General features: G+C 48.4%; 1 protein-coding gene across 8 annotated transcripts in view; it reads left to right on the top strand.

Moving 5' to 3' along the window:
• Window positions 1-19,824, top strand: part of MTSS1 (MTSS I-BAR domain containing 1) — a 195,488-nt gene that overhangs the window by 159,975 nt on the left and 15,689 nt on the right. For 4 of the 8 annotated variants that reach the window (XM_056522724.1, XM_056522731.1, XM_056522729.1 and 1 more), the window contains 7 exons: window positions 7,263-7,354; window positions 7,709-7,783; window positions 9,275-9,432; window positions 11,412-11,519; window positions 11,957-12,054; window positions 15,109-15,319; window positions 17,864-17,986. In XM_056522724.1, coding sequence (XP_056378699.1) covers window positions 7,263-7,354; window positions 7,709-7,783; window positions 9,275-9,432; window positions 11,412-11,519; window positions 11,957-12,054; window positions 15,109-15,319; window positions 17,864-17,986 — 865 coding nt within the window. The remainder of the gene's footprint in view (window positions 1-7,262; window positions 7,355-7,708; window positions 7,784-9,274; window positions 9,433-11,411; window positions 11,520-11,956; window positions 12,055-15,108; window positions 15,320-17,863; window positions 17,987-19,824) is intronic. The other 4 variants (XM_056522725.1, XM_056522732.1, XM_056522727.1 and 1 more) reach the window with 3 other exon arrangements.

Below are 19,824 nucleotides of genomic sequence, written 5' to 3'. Positions count from 1 at the left end.
TCTATCTGTATACTGCTGCTGTCCCTATTGTATCAGGACATATGTAGTAGTTATACACCCCCCTTTAGCTCTATCTGTATACTGCTGCTGTCCCTATGGGATCAGGACATATATAGTAGTTATACACCCCCTCCAGCTCTATCTGTATACTGCTGCTGTCCCTATTGGATCAGGATATTATATATATATATATATATATATATATATAGTAGTTATACACTCACCTCCCAGAGGTCCCTTGTCCTCAGAGGGGATAACATATAATCTTAGATTAACCCCTTCAGGTTACTCCAGCTGTTGGGTAAAGCATTACACGATCGCAGTGACCAATTGCGTGACACAACGCGACCTTGGAATAGCCGAAACGTCTGAGTATTGAGCCTCAGTACGTAACGTATCATCACATCCGGCTAGTAACCATTCCTTTGGTTTTTCTGCTGCCTCTGTTCCAGTCCTCACTCATTGATCTGACGCAGCAGAAAAACAAATGGAATTGTTCACCCCATGTGATGTGTGGTGATGCCCGGTGATGTGTGGTGATGCCCGGTGATGTGTGGTGATGCCCGGTGATGTGTGGTGATGCCCTGTGATGTGTGGTGATGCCCTGTGATGTGTGGTGATGCCCTGTGATGTGTGGTGATGCCCTGTGATGTGTGGTGATGCCCGGTGATGTGTGGTGATGCCCGGTGATGCGTGGTGAGGCCCGGTGATGTGTGGTGAGGCCCGGTGATGTGTGGTGATGCCCGGTGATGTGTGGTGATGCCCGGTGATGTGTGGTGAGGCCCGGTGATGCGTGGTGAGGCCCGGTGATGCGTGGTGAGGCCCGGTGATGTGGGGTGAGGCCCGGTGATGTGGGGTGAGGCCCTGTGATGTGGGGTGAGGCCCAATGATGTGGGGTGAGGCCCAATGATGTGGGGTGAGGCCCGGTGATATGTGGTGATGCCCGGTGATGCGTGGTGAGGCCCGGTGATGCGTGGTGAGGCCCGGTGATGTGGGGTGAGGCCCGGTGATGTGGGGTGAGGCCCGGTGATGTGGGGTGATGCCCTGTGATGTGTGGTGATGCCCGGTGATGTGTGGTGAGGCCCGGTGATGTGTGGTGATGCGTGGTGATGTGTGGTGATGCCCAGTGATGTGTGGTAAGGCCCGGTGATGTGTGGTGATGTGTGGTGAGGCCCGGTGATGTGTGGTAAGGCCCGGTGATGTGTGGTGATGCGTGGTGATGTGTGGTGATGCCCAGTGATGTGTGGTAAGGCCCGGTGATGTGTGGTGATGTGTGGTAAGGCCCGGTGATGTGTGGTGAGGCCCGGTGATGTGTGGTGAGGCCCGGTGATGTGTGGTGAGGCCCGGTGATGTGTGGTGAGGCCCGGTGATGTGTGGTGAGGCCCGGTGATGCGTGGTGAGGCCCGGTGATGCGTGGTGAGGCCCGGTGATGCGTGGTGAGGCCCGGTGATGTGGGGTGAGGCCCGATGATGTGGGGTGAGGCCCAATGATGTGGGGTGAGGCCCGGTGATATGTGGTGATGCCCGGTGATGCGTGGTGAGGCCCGGTGATGCGTGGTGAGGCCCGGTGATGCGTGGTGAGGCCCGGTGATGTGGGGTGAGGCCCGGTGATGTGGGGTGAGGCCCGGTGATGTGGGGTGATGCCCTGTGATGTGTGGTGATGCCCGGTGATGTGTGGTGAGGCCCGGTGATGTGTGGTGATGCGTGGTGATGTGTGGTGATGCCCAGTGATGTGTGGTAAGGCCCGGTGATGTGTGGTGATGTGTGGTGAGGCCCGGTGATGTGTGGTAAGGCCCGGTGATGTGTGGTGATGCGTGGTGATGTGTGGTGATGCCCAGTGATGTGTGGTAAGGCCCGGTGATGTGTGGTGATGTGTGGTAAGGCCCGGTGATGTGTGGTGAGGCCCGGTGATGTGTGGTGAGGCCCGGTGATGTGTGGTGAGGCCCGGTGATGTGTGGTGAGGCCCGGTGATGTGTGGTGAGGCCCGGTGATGCGTGGTGAGGCCCGGTGATGCGTGGTGAGGCCCGGTGATGCGTGGTGAGGCCCGGTGATGTGGGGTGAGGCCCGATGATGTGGGGTGAGGCCCAATGATGTGGGGTGAGGCCCGGTGATATGTGGTGATGCCCGGTGATGCGTGGTGAGGCCCGGTGATGCGTGGTGAGGCCCGGTGATGCGTGGTGAGGCCCGGTGATGTGGGGTGAGGCCCGGTGATGTGGGGTGAGGCCCGGTGATGTGGGGTGAGGCCCGGTGATGTGGGGTGAGGCCCGGTGATGTGGGGTGAGGCCCGGTGATGTGTGGTGATGCCCTGTGATGTGTGGTGATGCCCGGTGATGTGGGGTGAGGCCCGGTGATGTGGGGTGAGGCCCGGTGATGTGGGGTGAGGCCCGGTGATGTGGGGTGAGGCCCGGTGATGTGGGGTGAGGCCCGGTGATGTGTGGTGAGGCCCGGTGATGTGTGGTGAGGCCCGGTGATGTGTGGTGATGCCCGGTGATGTGTGGTGATGCCCGGTGATGTGTGGTGAGGCCCGGTGATGCGTGGTGAGGCCCGGTGATGCGTGGTGAGGCCCGGTGATGTGGGGTGAGGCCCGATGATGTGGGGTGAGGCCCAATGATGTGGGGTGAGGCCCGGTGATATGTGGTGATGCCCGGTGATGCGTGGTGAGGCCCGGTGATGCGTGGTGAGGCCCGGTGATGCGGGGTGAGGCCCGGTGATGCGGGGTGAGGCCCGGTGATGCGGGGTGAGGCCCGGTGATGTGGGGTGAGGCCCGGTGATGTGGGGTGAGGCCCGGTGATGTGGGGTGAGGCCCGGTGATGTGGGGTGAGGCCCTGTGATGTGTGGTGATGCCCGGCGATGTGTGGTGAGGCCCGGCGATGTGTGGTGAGGCCCGGCGATGTGTGGTGAGGCCCGGTGATGTGGGGTGAGGCCCGGTGATGTGGGGTGAGGCCCGGTGATGTGTGGTGATGCCCGGTGATGCGTGGTGATGTGTGGTGATGCCCGGTGATGTGTGGTGATGTGTGGTGATGTGTGGTGATGTGTGGTGATGCCCAGTGATGTGTGGTAAGGCCCGGTGATGTGTGGTGATGTGTGGTGAGGCCCGGTGATGTGTGGTAAGGCCCGGTGATGTGTGGTGATGCGTGGTGATGCCCAGTGATGTGTGGTAAGGCCCGGTGATGTGTGGTGATGTGTGGTGAGGCCCGGTGATGTGTGGTAAGGCCCGGTGATGTGTGGTGAGGCCCGGTGATGTGTGGTGAGGCCCGGTGATGTGTGGTGAGGCCCGGTGATGTGTGGTGAGGCCCGGTGATGTGTGGTGAGGCCCGGTGATGTGTGGTGAGGCCCGGTGATGTGTGGTGAGGCCCGGTGATGTGTGGTGAGGCCCGGTGATGTGTGGTGAGGCCCGGTGATGTGTGGTGAGGCCCGGTGATGTGTGGTGAGGCCCGGTGATGTGTGGTGAGGCCCGGTGATGTGTGGTGAGGCCCGGTGATGTGTGGTGAGGCCCGGTGAGGTGAGGTGATGCCCGGTGATGTGTGCCAGACCTCACACGCCACACACTGGAAGGCGCAGCGCCTCTTTGGCTCTGTCCTCTTTGGTTACAGATCTTTGGATTCATTACATTTTCCGCCCTCACTATCTAAACATTATGGAAATTACCTCATATTTTCCAAACAAACACCTACACGTCAGCTGTGCGCTCATTGCGGGCCCCACATGATGGTGTTTAGGTGGTGAGTGGCGGTATGCGGCGGCGTGTACACGTGTCCTCCTGACATAACAATACAGCACAATAGCGCAATTGTTGTAGGGAGAAGAGATCAGGTAAGTACAGGCTGAGAGGTGCTCACCTGGATTCTGGTTTACACGTCTTCCTTATTTTGTTTCTTTAGCGCAGTGTTTCCCGACCAGGGTGCCTCCAGCTGTTGCAAAACTACAACTTCCAGCATGCCTGGACAGCCGAAGGCTGTCCAGGCATGCTGGGAATTGTAGTTTTGCAACAGCTGGAGGCATTCTGATTGGGAAACACTGCTTTAGCGTCTGTCTTTCCAAAGGCTGTCCAGGCATGCTGGGATTTGTAGTTTTGCAACAGCTGGAGGCACCCTGGTTGGGGAACACTGCTTTAGCATCTGTCTTTCCGAAGGCTGTCCAGGCATGCTGGGATTTGTAGTTTTGCAACAGCTGGAGGCACTCTGGTTGGGGATCACTGCTTTAGTGTCTGTCTTTTTGAAGGCTGTCCGGGCATGCTGGGAGTTGTAGTTTTGCAACAGCTGGAGGCATCCTGGTTGGGAAACACTGCTTTAGCATCTGTCTTTCCGAAGGCTGTCCAGGCATGCTGGGATTTGTAGTTTTGCAACAGCTGGAGGCACTCTGGTTGGGGATCACTGCTTTAGCGTCTGTCTTTCTGAAGGCTGTCCAGGCATGCTGGGATTTGTAGTTGTGCATCAGCTGGAGGCACCCTGGTTGGGAAACACTGCTTTAGCGTCTGTCTTTCCAAAGGCTGTCCAGGCATGCTGGGATTTGTAGTTTTGCAACAGCTGGAGGCACCCTGGTTGGGGAACACTGCTTTAGCATCTGTCTTTCCGAAGGCTGTCCAGGCATGCTGGGATTTGTAGTTTTGCAACAGCTGGAGGCACTCTGGTTGGGGATCACTGCTTTAGTGTCTGTCTTTTTGAAGGCTGTCCGGGCATGCTGGGAGTTGTAGTTTTGCAACAGCTGGAGGCATCCTGGTTGGGAAACACTGCTTTAGCATCTGTCTTTCCGAAGGCTGTCCAGGCATGCTGGGATTTGTAGTTTTGCAACAGCTGGAGGCACTCTGGTTGGGGATCACTGCTTTAGCGTCTGTCTTTCTGAAGGCTGTCCAGGCATGCTGGGATTTATAGTTTTTCAACAGCTGGAGGCACCCTGGTTGGGGAACGCTGCTTTAGCGTCTGTCTTTCCGAAGGCTGTCCAGGCATGCTGGGAGTTGTAGTTTTACAACAGCTGGAGGCATTCTGGTTGGGGAACACTTCTTTAGTGTCTATCTTTCCGAAGGCTGTCCAGGCATGCTGTGAGTTGTAGTTTTGCAACAGCTGGAGGCACCCTGGTTGGGGAACGCTGCTTTAGCGTCTGTCTTTCCGAAGGCTGTCTAGGCATGCTGGGAGTTGTAGTTTTGCAACAGCTGGAGGCATTCTGGTTGGGGAACACTTCTTTAGTGTCTGTCTTTCCGAAGGCTGTCCAGGCATGCTGTGAGTTGTAGTTTTGCAACAGCTGGAGGCACCCTGGTTGGGGAACACTTCTTTAGCGTCTGTCTTTCCGAAGGCTGTCTAGGCATGCTGGGAGTTGTAGTTTTGCAACAGCTGGAGGCACTCTGATTGGGCTGCATTAGCGTCTGTCTTTCTCAATGTTTAGCTGCTTTTGTCCCTGACTACAAGAAGAAATACAGGGTTTTTGTTTTGTCTTTTGCCCGTATCATTCACAACCATCATCATCACTAGTCCTACTGCACCATCTGCTTTATTCCAACCTAACTGGATCCCTGTGTTTCATTACTGTAACTAGGTCATGTGATTATCAGTCTGACCCACAGAAAATCACAGTGTTTAATGTGTCAGAGGAAGTGGTCAGCCCTGGGTTATCTGACTTCCTGTGAAATACAGGATGACCTCATTGTCTATCAGATCATTCCTACTAGCTCCCAGCTCTATCTGTATACTGCTGCTGCTTTCACTATGGGATCAGGATATATAGTATTTATACACCTCCCCTCCCAGCTCTAACTGTATACTGCTGCTGCTTTCACTATGGGATCAGGATATATAGTAGTTATACACCTCCCCTCTATCTGTATACTGCTGCTGCTTTCACTATGGGATAAGGATATATAGTAGTTATACACCTCCCCTTCCAACTCTAACTGTATACTGCTGCTGCTTTCACTATGGGATCAGGATATATAGTAGTTATACACCTCCCCTCCCAGCTCTAACTGTATACTGCTGCTGCTTTCACTATGGGATCAGGATATATAGTAGTTATACACCTCCCCTCTATCTGTATACTGCTGCTTTCACTATGGGATAAGGATATATAGTAGTTAAGCACCTCCCATCCAGCAAAATCTGTATACTGCTGCCATCTGTATGTGATCAGGATATATATAGTAGTTATACACCTCATCTCCAGCTCTATCTGTATACTGCTGCCATCTCTATGTGATCAGGATATATAGTAGTTATACATCTCCCATCTAGCTCTGTCTGTATACTGCTGCCATCTCTATGCAATTAGGGTATAAAGTAGTTATACCCCTCCCAGCTCTATCTGTATACTGCAGCTGCTATCTCTGTCTCCATGGGATCCGGATATATAGTAATTATAAACCTATCATCCAGCTCTATCTGTATACTGCTGCTAGCTCTATGGGATCAGGATATATAGTAGTTATACATCTCCCATCTAGCTCTGTCTGTATACTGCTGCTATCTCTATGGGATCAGGATATATATAGTAGTTATACATCTCCCATCTACCTCTGTCTGTATACTGCTGCTATCTCTATGGGATTAGGGTATAAAGTAGTTATACCCCTCCCCCGCCAGCTCTATCTGTATACTGCAGCTGCTATCTCTATGGGATCCGGATATATAGTAATTATACCCCTCCCCTCCAGCTCTATCTGTATACTGCAGCTGCTTTCTCTATGGGATCCGAATATATAGTAGTTATAAACCTATCATCCAGCTTTATCTGTATACTGCTGTGCTATCCGTTTGGGAACTGCAGCACCAGCAGCCTGATTAGATGACCAGGTGCAGTTATCAAACACCACACCCTCAGCCAGAGGATTCTTGGGACATCTAGGCAGTGTTAGGAAATCATATTGCAGGAAGAGGAGGCAACTCTCACTGGAATGCTACAGCCCCTTGATGGGTGTCAGGAGTCAAACCTCCACCGAACTGATATTGACGGCCCGTACTAAGGATTGGCCATCGCTTTTATACAGCTGTAAAAGGGTAATACACATTTACAATACCCTATTAGTGACATCATGGCTGGAAACCTTACATAGTATCATAATATACACAGACACTCTGTGGGCACGTGTGACATTCTGCTCTACTTAAGTGACAGCGCCTGAGCTGCAATACCGGCCCCTGCCTATTGGGGAGAGAGGCGCTGTTTCGGGGGAAAAAAATAGATAAATATATAAATAGTGTAGGAATATCGTATAGGAATCTTGTATATGTCACCATTATGACTTGTTACCAAACCGGATATTAACCTGCATTACAGCGCCCTCATCGACTGTCTGATCAACCCGCTGCAAGAGCAAGTGGAGGAATGGAAGAAAGTGGCCAATCAGCTGGACAAGGACCATGCAAAAGGTAGGTGCTCACAGGTCCTAACAGCATACCCCGTCAGCATGGCCTGTTAGGGCGGATGGATGTCATATAGGGGGTCCTCTACTCTGCTGTGCTCAGTAAGGCAGTGTTTCCCAACCAGCGTGCCTCCAGCTGTTGCAAAACTACAACTCCCAGCATGCCCTGACAGCCTTCGGCTGTCCGGGCATGCTGGAAGTTGTAGTTTTTGCAACAGCTGGAGGCACCCTGGTTGGAAAACACTGCCTTGAAGTTGTAGCCCTCATCCCCTTTAGATCTTGTGAAAAGATAAATGTCCTCCGGATATATATGGGGACAAGACAAGTTTACTACATTTTTGTGTTCATCATTATCTTCTAGAATATAAAAAGGCGCGGCAAGAAATCAAAAAGAAGTCGTCTGATACCCTCAAACTGCAAAAAAAGGCCAAGAAAGGTAAATCCGAATAAATGTGGAGCGTTACTGAAATGGTGTGGAGAGGCTGAAGACCCCATCAATCCTCACTTTTTGTCAAGTTGATGACATCTAGCGCCTATTGTGCTATCCTATATCTATCTATCTATCTCATATCTATCTATCTATCTATCTATCTATCTCATATCAATCTATCATCTATCTATCTCATATCTATCTATCATCTATCTCATATCTATCTATCTCATATCTATCTATCTATCTCATATCTATCTATCTATCTATCTCATATCTATCTATCTATCTCATATCTATCTATCATCTATCTCATATCTATCTATCTATCTCATATCTATCTATCTATCTATCTCATATCTATCGCATATAATTCTCATATCTATCCATCTCATATCATTCTCATATCTCTCTATCTCATATCTATCTATCTCATATCTATCTCTCATATCTATCTATCTCATATCTATCTATCTCATATCTATCTATCATCTATCTATCTATCTCATATCTATCTTCTATCTCATATCTATCTATCTCCTATCTATCTATCTATCTATCTCATATCTATCTATCATCTATCTATCTATCTATCTCATATCTATCTTCTATCTCATATCTCTCTATCTCATATCTATCTATCTCATATCAATCTATCATCTATCTCATATCTATCTATCTCATATCTATCTATCTCATATCTATCTATCTCATATCTATCTATCATCTATTTCATATCTATCTATCTATCTCATATCTATCTATCTCATATCTATCTATCTCCTATCTCATATCTATCTATCATCTATTTCATATCTATCTATCTATCTCATATCTATCTCATATCTATCTATCTATCATCTATCTCATATCTATCTATCTCATATCTATCATCTATCTCATATCTATCTATCTCAAATCTATCTCTCATATCTATCTATCTCATATCTATCTATCTCATATCATTCTCATATCTCTTATATCTATCTATCTATCTATATCCATCTATCTCATATCCATCTATCTCATATCCATCTATCTCATATGTATCTATCTTATATCGATCGATGAATCTGTCGGTCTGTCTATTTGTCTACCTACCTACCAACCTACACTGGGTCTCCCGCACTGCCCTATAAAAAGGCTCTCTGAGGCTACTTTTGGGTAGTGTACATCTTGGTGAGAGATGATTGAATGCTATACAAGACTCTATAATGCACTTGTAGACATTTTCCCAGTTGAGGGGCTATCATTGGACTGAGAAAAGCAAGTTGGTGATTTTGACAAATTTCCCTCCATCTTGGCCATTTCCGCTGAGCTGTTAGGAGGTGCAAAAGCTGAAAGGTTTCCCCGACCTACCGTGTGTTGTTTATGATATTCATATCTTAGGTGGTGGATGGTGTTTGGGCACCAGAGCCTGGCAGTACTGTTACCTCTGCTCCCTATATAGTGACTCTCCAGAAGTTTGTCTCACAGTGTTTCTGGTTGTGTTTGCAGGTAGAGGAGATATACAGCCTCAGCTGGACAGCGCTCTACAAGACGTCAATGACAAGTACCTGCTCCTGGAGGAGACCGAGAAACAAGCAGTCAGGAAAGCGCTTATCGAGGAACGCAGCCGCTTCTGCTCCTTTATCTCCATGCTCCGGCCTGTCATAGTACGTCTGCTCCTTCTTAAAGGGGTACTCTGGTGTAAAACTTTTTTTTTTTCATATAAACTGGCTCCAGAAAGTTAAAACAGATTTGTAAATGACTTCTATTAAAAAATCGTAATCCTACCAGTACTTATCAGCTGCCTAAGTTGAGTTGTCCTTTTCTGTCTGACCACAGTGCTCTCTGCTGACACTTCTGTATGTCTCAGGAACTGTCCAGAGCAGGAGCAAATCCCCATAGCAAACCTCTCCCTGCTCTGGACAGTTCCTGACATGGACAGAGGTGTCAGCAGAGAGCACTGTTGTCAGACAGAAAAGAACAACTCAACTTCAGCAGCTGATAAGTACTGGTAGGATTAAGATCTTTTAATAAAAGTAATTTACAAATCTTTTTAAATTCTGAAGCCAGTTGATATGAAAAAAAAAATTTTCACCGGTTTCATATAGATGAATTGTCATTTTACATCTGATTTTACCAACTTGGCATCACATAAAAACCCCATCAAGAGACACAAGCCTCATAATACATTTGGTGCAACCGTCCATGTCTCAGACTACTCAATTTCTGGTGTAGGGTAGGGAATTCTGGCGGGCTGTGGGTGGCCATGCCCATTCCCGCTTGACCCCACCTACTTTAAAGGGGTACTCCGCTGGAAAACATTTTTCTTTAAATCAACCGGTGCCAGAAAGTTAAACAGATTTGTAAATTAATTCTATTTAAAAATCTCTCTCTGCTGACACCTCTGTCGATGTCAGGAACTGTCCAGAGCAGGAGAGTTTTGCTATGGGGATTTGCTCCTGCTCTGGACAGTTCCTAAAATGGAGAATGGTGTTAGCAGAGAGACACTGTGGTCAGACAGAAAGGAAATCCAAAAAGAAAAGAACTTTCTGTGGAGCATACAGCAGCTCCTAAGTACTAGAAGGATTAAGATTTTTAAACAGAATTAATTTACAAATCTTTTAAAAAATTTTGGCACCAGTTGATTTAAAAAAATAAGGAAAAGTGGCTTAGGTGGCGCAAAAAGATGCAAACTTGTATATGTTGGAAAACTGCTTGAAAAATCATACTATATTAATAATTTATATGTGGATCTTAAGGATAGGGGATAAGTTGCAGATCGCGGGGGGTCCGACTGCTGGGGCCCCCTGCGATCTCCTGTACGGAGCCCGACAGCACGCGGGAAGGGGGCGTGTCGACCTCCGCACGAAGCGGCGGCTGACACGCCCCCTCAATACAACTCTATGGCAGAGCCGAAGCGCTGCCTTCGGCAGTCTCCGGCTCTGCCATTGAGATATATTGAGGGGGCGTGTCGGCCGCCGCTTCGTGCGGGGGTCGACACCCGCTATCTGGCCGGAGAGCCGGGGCCCTGTACAGAGAGATCGCAGGGGGCCCCAGCGGTCGGACCCCCCGCGATCTCAAACTTATCCCCTATCCTTAGGATAGGGGATAAGTTTTTCACCACTGGACTACCCCTTTTAAGCTTATTTATGTAAAACCAGAATCACCTTGTTAAGGGAGTTTCCAACAAATTTCAAAAATTATATCGGGGGCCGGAGAGTCATGACACAGCGGTGGCCACTTGTTTACTGGGAACCAGCTCCCCCATTCTTGGCATTTAAAGAGGTACTCAGCAGCCCCGGCGTTCGGAATTTTTTTTTCTGAATGCTTGAAGCGGGCGGCGGGATTGTGACGTTGCGGTCACGCCCCCTTGTGACGTCACACCACGCCCCCTCAATGCAAGTCTATGGGAGGGGGCGTGGCGGTGCCACGCCCCCTCCCATAGACTTGCATTGAGGGGGCGTGGCGTGACGTGACAAGGAGCGTGTCGGTGATGTCATGACCCCAACCGCCCGATCAGACATCTTATCCCCTATCCTTTGGATAGGGGATAAGATGTCTGGGGGGTGGAGAACCCCTTTAAGGTGGATTGTTTGATTTTGTTGGTTCTAGCCGTCACCTGATCTTGTGTCATTTTGTGAATTAGGAGGAAGAGATTTCAATGTTGGGGGAGATCACTCACCTCCAAACAATATCTGAAGACCTGAAGACCCTCACCATGGATCCACATAAACTACCGTCCGCCAGTGAACAGGTGACTGACTACAGGACACATATCTGGATTTTTACCGATGGGGTCTTTCTTAAAAGGCTGATATACTGAATGCATTCTTTGGCTCAATGATATCAGCCGTATCAGGCGCGGGAGAAGCCAATTGTTCAGCGATGTCTCCATGATCACTGCTACGTCTTACATATCTTTATAGGTGTCGGGTCTCTACTTGTTATACATAATGGGGGAGATTTATCAAAACCTGTCCAGAGGAAAAGTTGACCCGTTGCCCATAGCAACCAATCAGATCGCTTCTGTCATTTTAGAAAAGGGCCTCTGAAAAATGAAAGAAGCGATCTGATTGGTTGCTATGGGCAACGGGTCAACTTTTCCTCTGCACAGGTTTTGATAAATCTCCCCCAAGATCCTCATTTCGGAATGGATGGGACAGATAATAAGATTTCTTTATCTCTCGATAGGTGATTCATGATCTAAAGGGCTCAGACTATAACTGGTCTTACCAGACTCCACCGTCCTCTCCAAGTACCACCATGTCCCGCAAGTCCAGTGTCTGCAGGTAAGTGATGGGGTCTCTTTGTAGGTCTCTGGGTAGTGAACAGCCCATTGTTACATTGTGGTTGTAATTTAGAGAAAAATCGAAATTAGGCAGTCAGGTTGGTAGTGATAGACTGCATAACAACCTCAGTTATATCCAGGGGCGTAGCTATAAAGGTAGCAGACGTGGCAGTTGCATCGGGGCCCCCAAAACACATTTGCCCCATAAGAGACCAGTATTAGATTTGGCATATGGGGCCCTGTTGCAGATTTTGCATCAGGGCCCAGAAGCTACAAGCTACGCCTTTGGTTATATCAATGGGCCTTTCAGGCTGTGCGGCCATAGCAACCAATCTGTCCTAAATAAAGCCTGGAAGGGTTTAACAGATTAGAAAACAAGGATTAGAAAAACATGGTAGCTTTCTTCCAAAAAGCAGCGCCACACTTGTTTCAGAGGTTACGCCTGCTATTGCAGCCCCACCCTATTCACTTCAACTGATTTGAACTGTACCGCCAGGCACAACCCGTGGTAGCGCTCTTTCTGGAACAAAGCAGCCACGATTTTCTAATTCTGAACAATCCCCATAAAGAGGTACTCCGCCCCTAGACATCTTATCCTCTATCCAAAGGATAGGAGATAAGATTTCGGATTGCTGGGGACTGGGGACCCCCGTGATATCCCTGCTGCACCCAGCGTTCGTTTAGGGCATAGTGTGCAGCACCAGAGGCTCGTGACATCACGGCCGTGCCCCGCTCATGACGTCGTGGCAACACCCCCTCAATGCAAGTCAATGGGAGGGGGCGTGACGGTCCTCCTATAGACTTGCATTGAGGAGGCATGGCCGTGACATCACGAGCGGGGCGTGACCGTGACGTCACAAGCCTCTGCCCCCGCATCGCCAGTCATCCGGCACAGAGAGAAGTTTGCTCCGTCCACCGGATGTCTGTGGAGCCGCAGCCGAGATCGCAGGGGTCCCCAGCGGATAGGGGATAAGATGTCTAGGGTGGAGTACCCCTTTAACCCCCAACTTCTCTGTCTGTTATTAAAGTTATGGAGATAGATCATGAGGAAATATCTCCCATGTTTGAGGAAAGATGATTGTGTCTGGTTGGTGACTGGTGTGTTAGACTTCATAGTAACCAGTCTTAAAGGGGTACTCCTCTGCACACATCTTATCCCCTATCCAAAGGATCCCCTATCGCAGGGATCCGTCCGCTTGGGACCCCGGTAATCTCCAGGCCGGCAGCTGCGTCGTCCGGAAAACGGAAGTTTGCAGCTTCCGCGCTTGTGCCGTCAAGTCACGCCCCCTCCATTCATGTCTATGGGAGGGACATGATGGCTAGTACAGAACCGTCACACCTCCTATACACTTGAATGGAGGGGGCGTGGCGGCTTGCATCGCCAGTCATCAGGCACGGAGCAGAATTCGCTCTGTGCCACGAATGACAGTGGTGCCGGGCCAGGGATCGCGGGGGTCCCCAGCGGCAGGAACCTTGCGATCTAACATCTTATCCCCTATTCTTTGGATAGGGGATAAGATGTGTGCAGCGGAGTACCCCTTTAACTGAGGACAGAGAAAGCGTGGCAGGTTCTAAATGTATTGCCAAGGATTAGAACAGCATGGTTGCTGGAGGACCCAACACGACCAAGTATAGCAGTTTATGGCAGCCTTGTTATTCCACATCTGCCCTGTAGTGGCCGCTGCAGTAGCAATGTGAAGCCGCCTTCAACCTTGTTTTAGAGTAAGAACTGATCAGCAGACCGCCGCCATGTCCATTTAGAGGATGAATTGTCCAGGCGGGACAACCACTAAAACATGTTTTTCAGACAATTAAGCCTCTATAGTTTCCAGTATTACGTGAATACATGATTGTGGCTGGTTGTTGACCGGCGTGTCAGACTTCATAGTCATAGTAACCAGTCTTATAAGTCTCTGGGTGTTCCAGAATTACTCTAAACTGTAGGCGTGGCAGGTGCTAAAGGTAATGTTCAGGATAAAAACTTCATAGGTGCTGGAGGAACTGACAAGGCCAAGTATTTCAGTTCAAAGGAATGGACATCATGTAATTCCACATTTGTCCTGCAGTGGCCACTGCGGTAGCAATGTGAAGCCGCTGTCACCCTTGTCTTAGAATAAGGGCAGATAGGCAGACCACCGCCACGTCCTCATGTAGAAGAGGCGGTACAGTGACCACAACATGTTTACCAGTCAGTAGGACCAATGTAATTTCATAGGATAAAACTCATACATTACACCTGACTCTTTTCTTTCATGTCTATGTTGGTTTATAATGCTAAATGTTATTGCGCCAATTAACCTTTGAATTCCTGGCTCAACCAGGACCTGCATCTAACCAATACATAAGGAGTTGACCTGTCTGTGTGTCACACGGTCCCTTGTGTATATTGCATTGAGTATTGCCGTTCACTTCGGGTAAAAACAGTTTTTTGTGTGCAATAAAACTGTTTAATGTGCATGCTGTTCTTAATGGTTCTGAAATATCCCCCTTTCCCCCTGTTGTCTGTCCAACACACTGCGATGCTGCCTTGCCCCCCCCCCCCCATGTGCCAGTCCCAGAGGAACCACATGAGCATGCTCAAAGCAGCAACCTGTGTGCGTTATACATGACTGTGTGCACACTCCTACAGTATGAGATGAGATGATATATATATCCAATTATTCAGTGTTCGTAACCTGCGTCTCTCTCCGGCTGTAGCGAAACTACAACTCCCATGATGCCCTGACAGCCTTCGGCTGTCAGGGCATCATGGGAGTTGTAGTTTCGCAACAGCCGGAGAACTGCAGGTTACGGAACGCCGCAATGCATGCAAACCTGTCACTTGCAGCATCCGACACCTCGGATACTGTCTTCCTGTATTGTGTGTGTTTTTGGTGCTCATGCTGCCCGAAGATTGGTGGAGTTTTAATTTGGTGCTTGCTTTTTCCCTTTCCTCCTCTTCTTACCCCTGCATTTTCTTTTCTTTATAAACCCCCCTAAACCACCTACCCCCAACCTTTTACTGCCCCTCTCGTCTTTTCCTTGCCTCCCGCCCCCCTTCCTTTGTCTCACACAGCAGTCTGAACAGCGTTAACAGTAGTGACTCCAGATCCAGTGGTTCCCACTCACACTCACCCACTTCGCACTATCGCTATCGCAGCTCCAATCTGCCCCAGCAGGCCCCCATGAGGCTGTCCAGCGTGTCCTCCCACGATTCGGGTTTCATCTCCCAGGATGCCTTTCAGTCAAAGTCTCCGTCCCCCATGCCGCCAGAGGCTGTGAACCAGGTAAGAATCTTCTCTTATATAGATGTGTCTGCCTGTCTGGGCATGCTGGGAGTTGTAGTTTTGCTACAGCTGGAAGCGCACTGGTTGGGAAACCCTGATTTAGAGTTCTCGCTGATCCGGAGAATAAAGGGGGTACAGTGGCCGGGGATGAGTACAGTATAGCTCTGCCCAAATCAATAGGGCCAGCTACTGTTCCCATCGTCGGAAGTAAACTTACAGTAAATTCGATTCGTCACGAACTTCTCGGCTCGGCAGTTGATGACTTATCCTGTATAAATGAGTTCAGCTTTCCGGTGCTCCGGTGGGCTGGAAAAGGTGGATACATTCCAAGGAAAGAGTCTCATAGGACTGTATCCACCTTTTCCAGCCCAGCGGAGCACCTGAAAGCTGAACTCATTTATGCAGGATAAGTCATGAACTGCCGAGCCGAGAAGTTCGTGACGAATCGAATTTACTGTAAGTTCGCTCATCTCTAGTCAGAAGAGCTGGACCCCGACTGATCATAAAATGGCGGTATAATTTAGTGATTCAAACCCACCAACTTGTATCCAGCTCACCCTCTTAGTCCCACTGCGTTTCGGATGTGCAGGGCAGCAGCCACAGCAAGAAGAAATAAATATATGTGTGTGTGAATTCTGGTAGAAAAAACAGACATGGCCGCACATCCACAATTTTGGATTTTAATCTAATTGCTTCTCAGCATAATTTCAAAAACTAACAGGTTGTTATTATACATTTTGATCAAAAGGTACAAACCCACTCGCCACGTCAAGGCCCCCTATTAAGAGTGGGTCCTTAACGTCCCTAGCATAAAATGGCGTAGCACTGGGCGGTGTCAACCACCGCCTCGACACCAGTGCCCACAGGGGGAACGACCCACTGGCAGAGCGGCCCCAATACCACTCAAACCAGTCTCTGGGCCGCACCCCCCTGCAGACACAGCGCCACGGCAGCAACGGACGCCGCCCAGCACCACACCAGTGTGAATAAGGTGTAAAAGCTCACTGACCATGTGCTCCCAGTCAGACTGAGGGGGTGGGGCGGAGTTCAGGCCAAGTGGAAAAAAAACAAAAAAGGAGGGGATAGAATACACACTGTGAATCCAGGTAGAAAAATTATTAAAATAAATGATATTTATTTTATATATATTTATATATACCGTATTTATCGGCGTATAACACGCACTTTTTAGGCTAAAATTTTTAGCCTAAAGTCTACCTGCGTGTTATACGCCGATAAGCCGCTGCAGTTCAATGATTTAAAGCGGGCGCTTTAAATCAATGAACTACAGCAGCTTTGCAGGTGCAGAGACCACCAGCGCTGCCGGCTTCTCTGCCCCTGCCTGCCCTGGGGGTCTAGAGCCCTGCTGCCGGCCCTTCTCTCCCCCTGGCTATCGGCGCCGCTGCCCCATTGCCGGCGCCGCTTCTCTCCCCCTGGCTATCGGCGCCGGCAATGGGGCGCCGGCGCCGATAGTCAGGGGGACAGAACGGGCAGCGGCCCCGATAGCCAGGGGGTGAGAAGGGCCGGCAGCAGGGCTCTACACCCCAGGAAAGGCAGGGGGAGAGAAGGGCCGGCAGCGATGGCCTCTCTCCCCCTGCCTTTCCTGGGGGTGTATCGTGGGTATACACGCGCACACACGCACCCTCATTTTACCATGGATATTTGGGTAAAAAACTTTTTTTTACCCAAATATCCTTGGTAAAATGAGGGTGCGTGTTATAGGCCGGTGCGTGGTATACCCCGATAAATACGGTATTATATATATGATTCTGATTTCTTCAACATTGCTGTGGATGCAGCCCTACACCATCCAAGACCCAGTGGGATATATATATATATTTATTTATTTTTTAATCTTCTGATTTCCTATAATTTAGTAAAATACCAATATAAGATTGGAATATCCCTTTTAGAAACAGTTGGTTCTCATTTATTACAAGACCAGAATTCCTTTAAGGGGATTTAGCCAGCTTAAAAAAAATAAAAAAAAAATACAAAAAATAAAAGTTATTGCCTATCCTTAGGATAGGGGATAAGTGTCAGATCATCTGAGGTTCTGCCGCTGGGACCCTTGTGATCTCCTGCCCGACACTTTAACTTTGCTGGACAGAGCGGGGGTCGGCACATGCCTTCTCTTCAGTTCTATGGGAGAGCCGAAGTGCTGTACTCAGGTATCTTTGGCTCTCCCATAGATATACATGTAGGTGGCTTGTTGACCATCGGTTTGTGTGGTGGTCGGCACAGCTCCGTGCATGGGAGAGCCAGGTGCGCCAGGCTGGAGATCGCAGGTGGTCCCAACAGTCGGACCCCCGCTATCTGACACTAATCCCCTCTCCAAAAGATAAGGGATTAGTGTCAGATAGCGGGGGTCCGATTTTTGTAATCTGGAGTACTCCTTTAAAGATCTGCTGACCTGCTTGTTGTTGTAGATGTTTCATTTATCCACCCTTGCGCCATAGACGGGGCTCCACTGACTACAGAAATTGTTTCCGACTTTCTGTCCTGTTATTTGATCATCCACCTTATCTTCTCCTTCTCTCATAGCAGAATTCATCCAGTTCAGCGTCATCTGAAGCCTCTGAGACCTGCCAGTCCGTGAGCGAGTGCAGCTCCCCGACTTCTGTGAGTTCTGGATCCACCATGGGAGCGTGGGCCTCCACTGATAAGGTGAATGGACCGCGAGGCTGCTAGAGGGGGCGCTATTCAGTTGTGGGATTTGTAGGATTATGAACTGTTATTTCACTGAACGGTGCATTAAGGCAGTGTTTCCCAACCAGGGTGCCTCCAGCTGTTGCAAAACTACAACTCCCAGCATGCCCGGACAGCCAAAGGCTGTCCGGGCATGCTGGGAGTTGTAGTTTTGCAACAGCTGGAGGCACCCTGGTTGGGAAACACTGCATTAAAGGGGTACTCCGGTGGAAAACTTTTTTTTTTATCAACTGGTGCCAGAAAGCTAAACAGATTTATAAATTGCTTCTATTAAAAAATCTTAATCCTTCCAGTACTTATTAGCTGCTGAATACTACAGAGGAAATACTTTTCTTTTTGGAACACAGTGCTCTCTCTGCTGACATCACGACCACAGTGCTCTCTGCTGACATCATGACCACAGTGCTCTCTGCTGACATCATGAGCATAGTGCTCTCTGCTGACATCATGAGCACAGTGTTCTCTGCTGACATCCCTGTCCATTTTAGAAACTGTCCAGAGCAGCATATCTTTTCTATGGGGATTTTCTCCTACTCTGGACAGCTCTTAAAATGGACAGAGGAGTCAGCAGAGAGCACTGTGCTCGTGATGTCAGCAGAGAGCTCTGTGTTCCAAAAAGAAAATAATTTCCTCTGTAGTATTCAGCAGCTAATAAGTACTGGAAGGATTAAGATTTTTTTTATAGAAGTAATTTAAAAATCTGTTTAACTTTCTGGCACCAGTTGATAAAAAAAAATAAAGTTTTCGATCGGAGTACCCCTTTAAGGGATAGTTCACTGCAGACAATTTACTCGCAGTCCTATGTAGAACCCCAAGTAACATACTGGGATATCCCAAACAATGCTGCAAAGTGACAAACTCAGGTTTGCGCCATTTTTCAAGAAAACATAACTTCTGGTTGGAAATCATAGCTTCTTTTTCTAGAATTGTTCTATTTCCAGCAGTTTCCTTTCAAATATATTTGGTGTTTCACTTCTTCACTGTTTTCATATATGTTTGCTGTCAGTGAATGAGAACACTCGCAGACTACTCTCAGCAGGGAAGGGGATATGATTGTATCCGGCGTAGACAATGCTCTGTGAGCTAAACAGCCTGGACTCCAGACTGATACATTGTATATAGATAGTCCTGCTCTCAGCTGAGAAGTAGATACAATTGTATCCAGTCTAGGCAATGCTCTGTTAGCTAAACATCCTGGACTCCAGACTGATACAATGTACATAGCTAGTCCTGCTCTCAGCTGAGAAGTAGATACAATTGTATCCAGTCTAAACAATGCTCTGTGAGCTAAACATCCTGAACTCCAGACTGATAAATTGTGCATAGTTAGTCCTGCACTCAGCTGAGAAGTAGATACAATTGTATCCAGTCTAGACAATGCTCTGTGAGCTAAACTTAATGGACTCCATACTAATACAATTATTTGTACATAGCTAGGCCTGCTCTCAGCTGAGAAGTGATACAATTGTATCAAGTGTAGACAATGCTCTGTGAGCTAAACATGTGTTTCTTTAGTTTGTGTGTTTCTTCTGTTGACAGTCGCACAATGTCTACATCTATGTAAGTCAGAATAGGGGGTTGGATGCAAAATGATAGGAGACCCACCCTGTGTAATATGGTGGAAACTGTGTCAACGGCTTCATGTTCTGTATATGAATTATTATTATTTTAATTTTTTTGTTAAATGTTGTAAAATGCTTAAATATCTGAAGTTATGTTACTGACTATATATATATATATATATATATATATATATATATATATATATATATATATTTAAATAACCTAAAGTTGAT

This window comes from Hyla sarda, chromosome 5, assembly GCF_029499605.1.
Source record: "Hyla sarda isolate aHylSar1 chromosome 5, aHylSar1.hap1, whole genome shotgun sequence".
In the NCBI taxonomy this organism is placed as follows: Eukaryota; Metazoa; Chordata; class Amphibia; order Anura; family Hylidae; genus Hyla; species Hyla sarda.
This window is presented reverse-complemented; position numbering and strand designations above follow the sequence as displayed.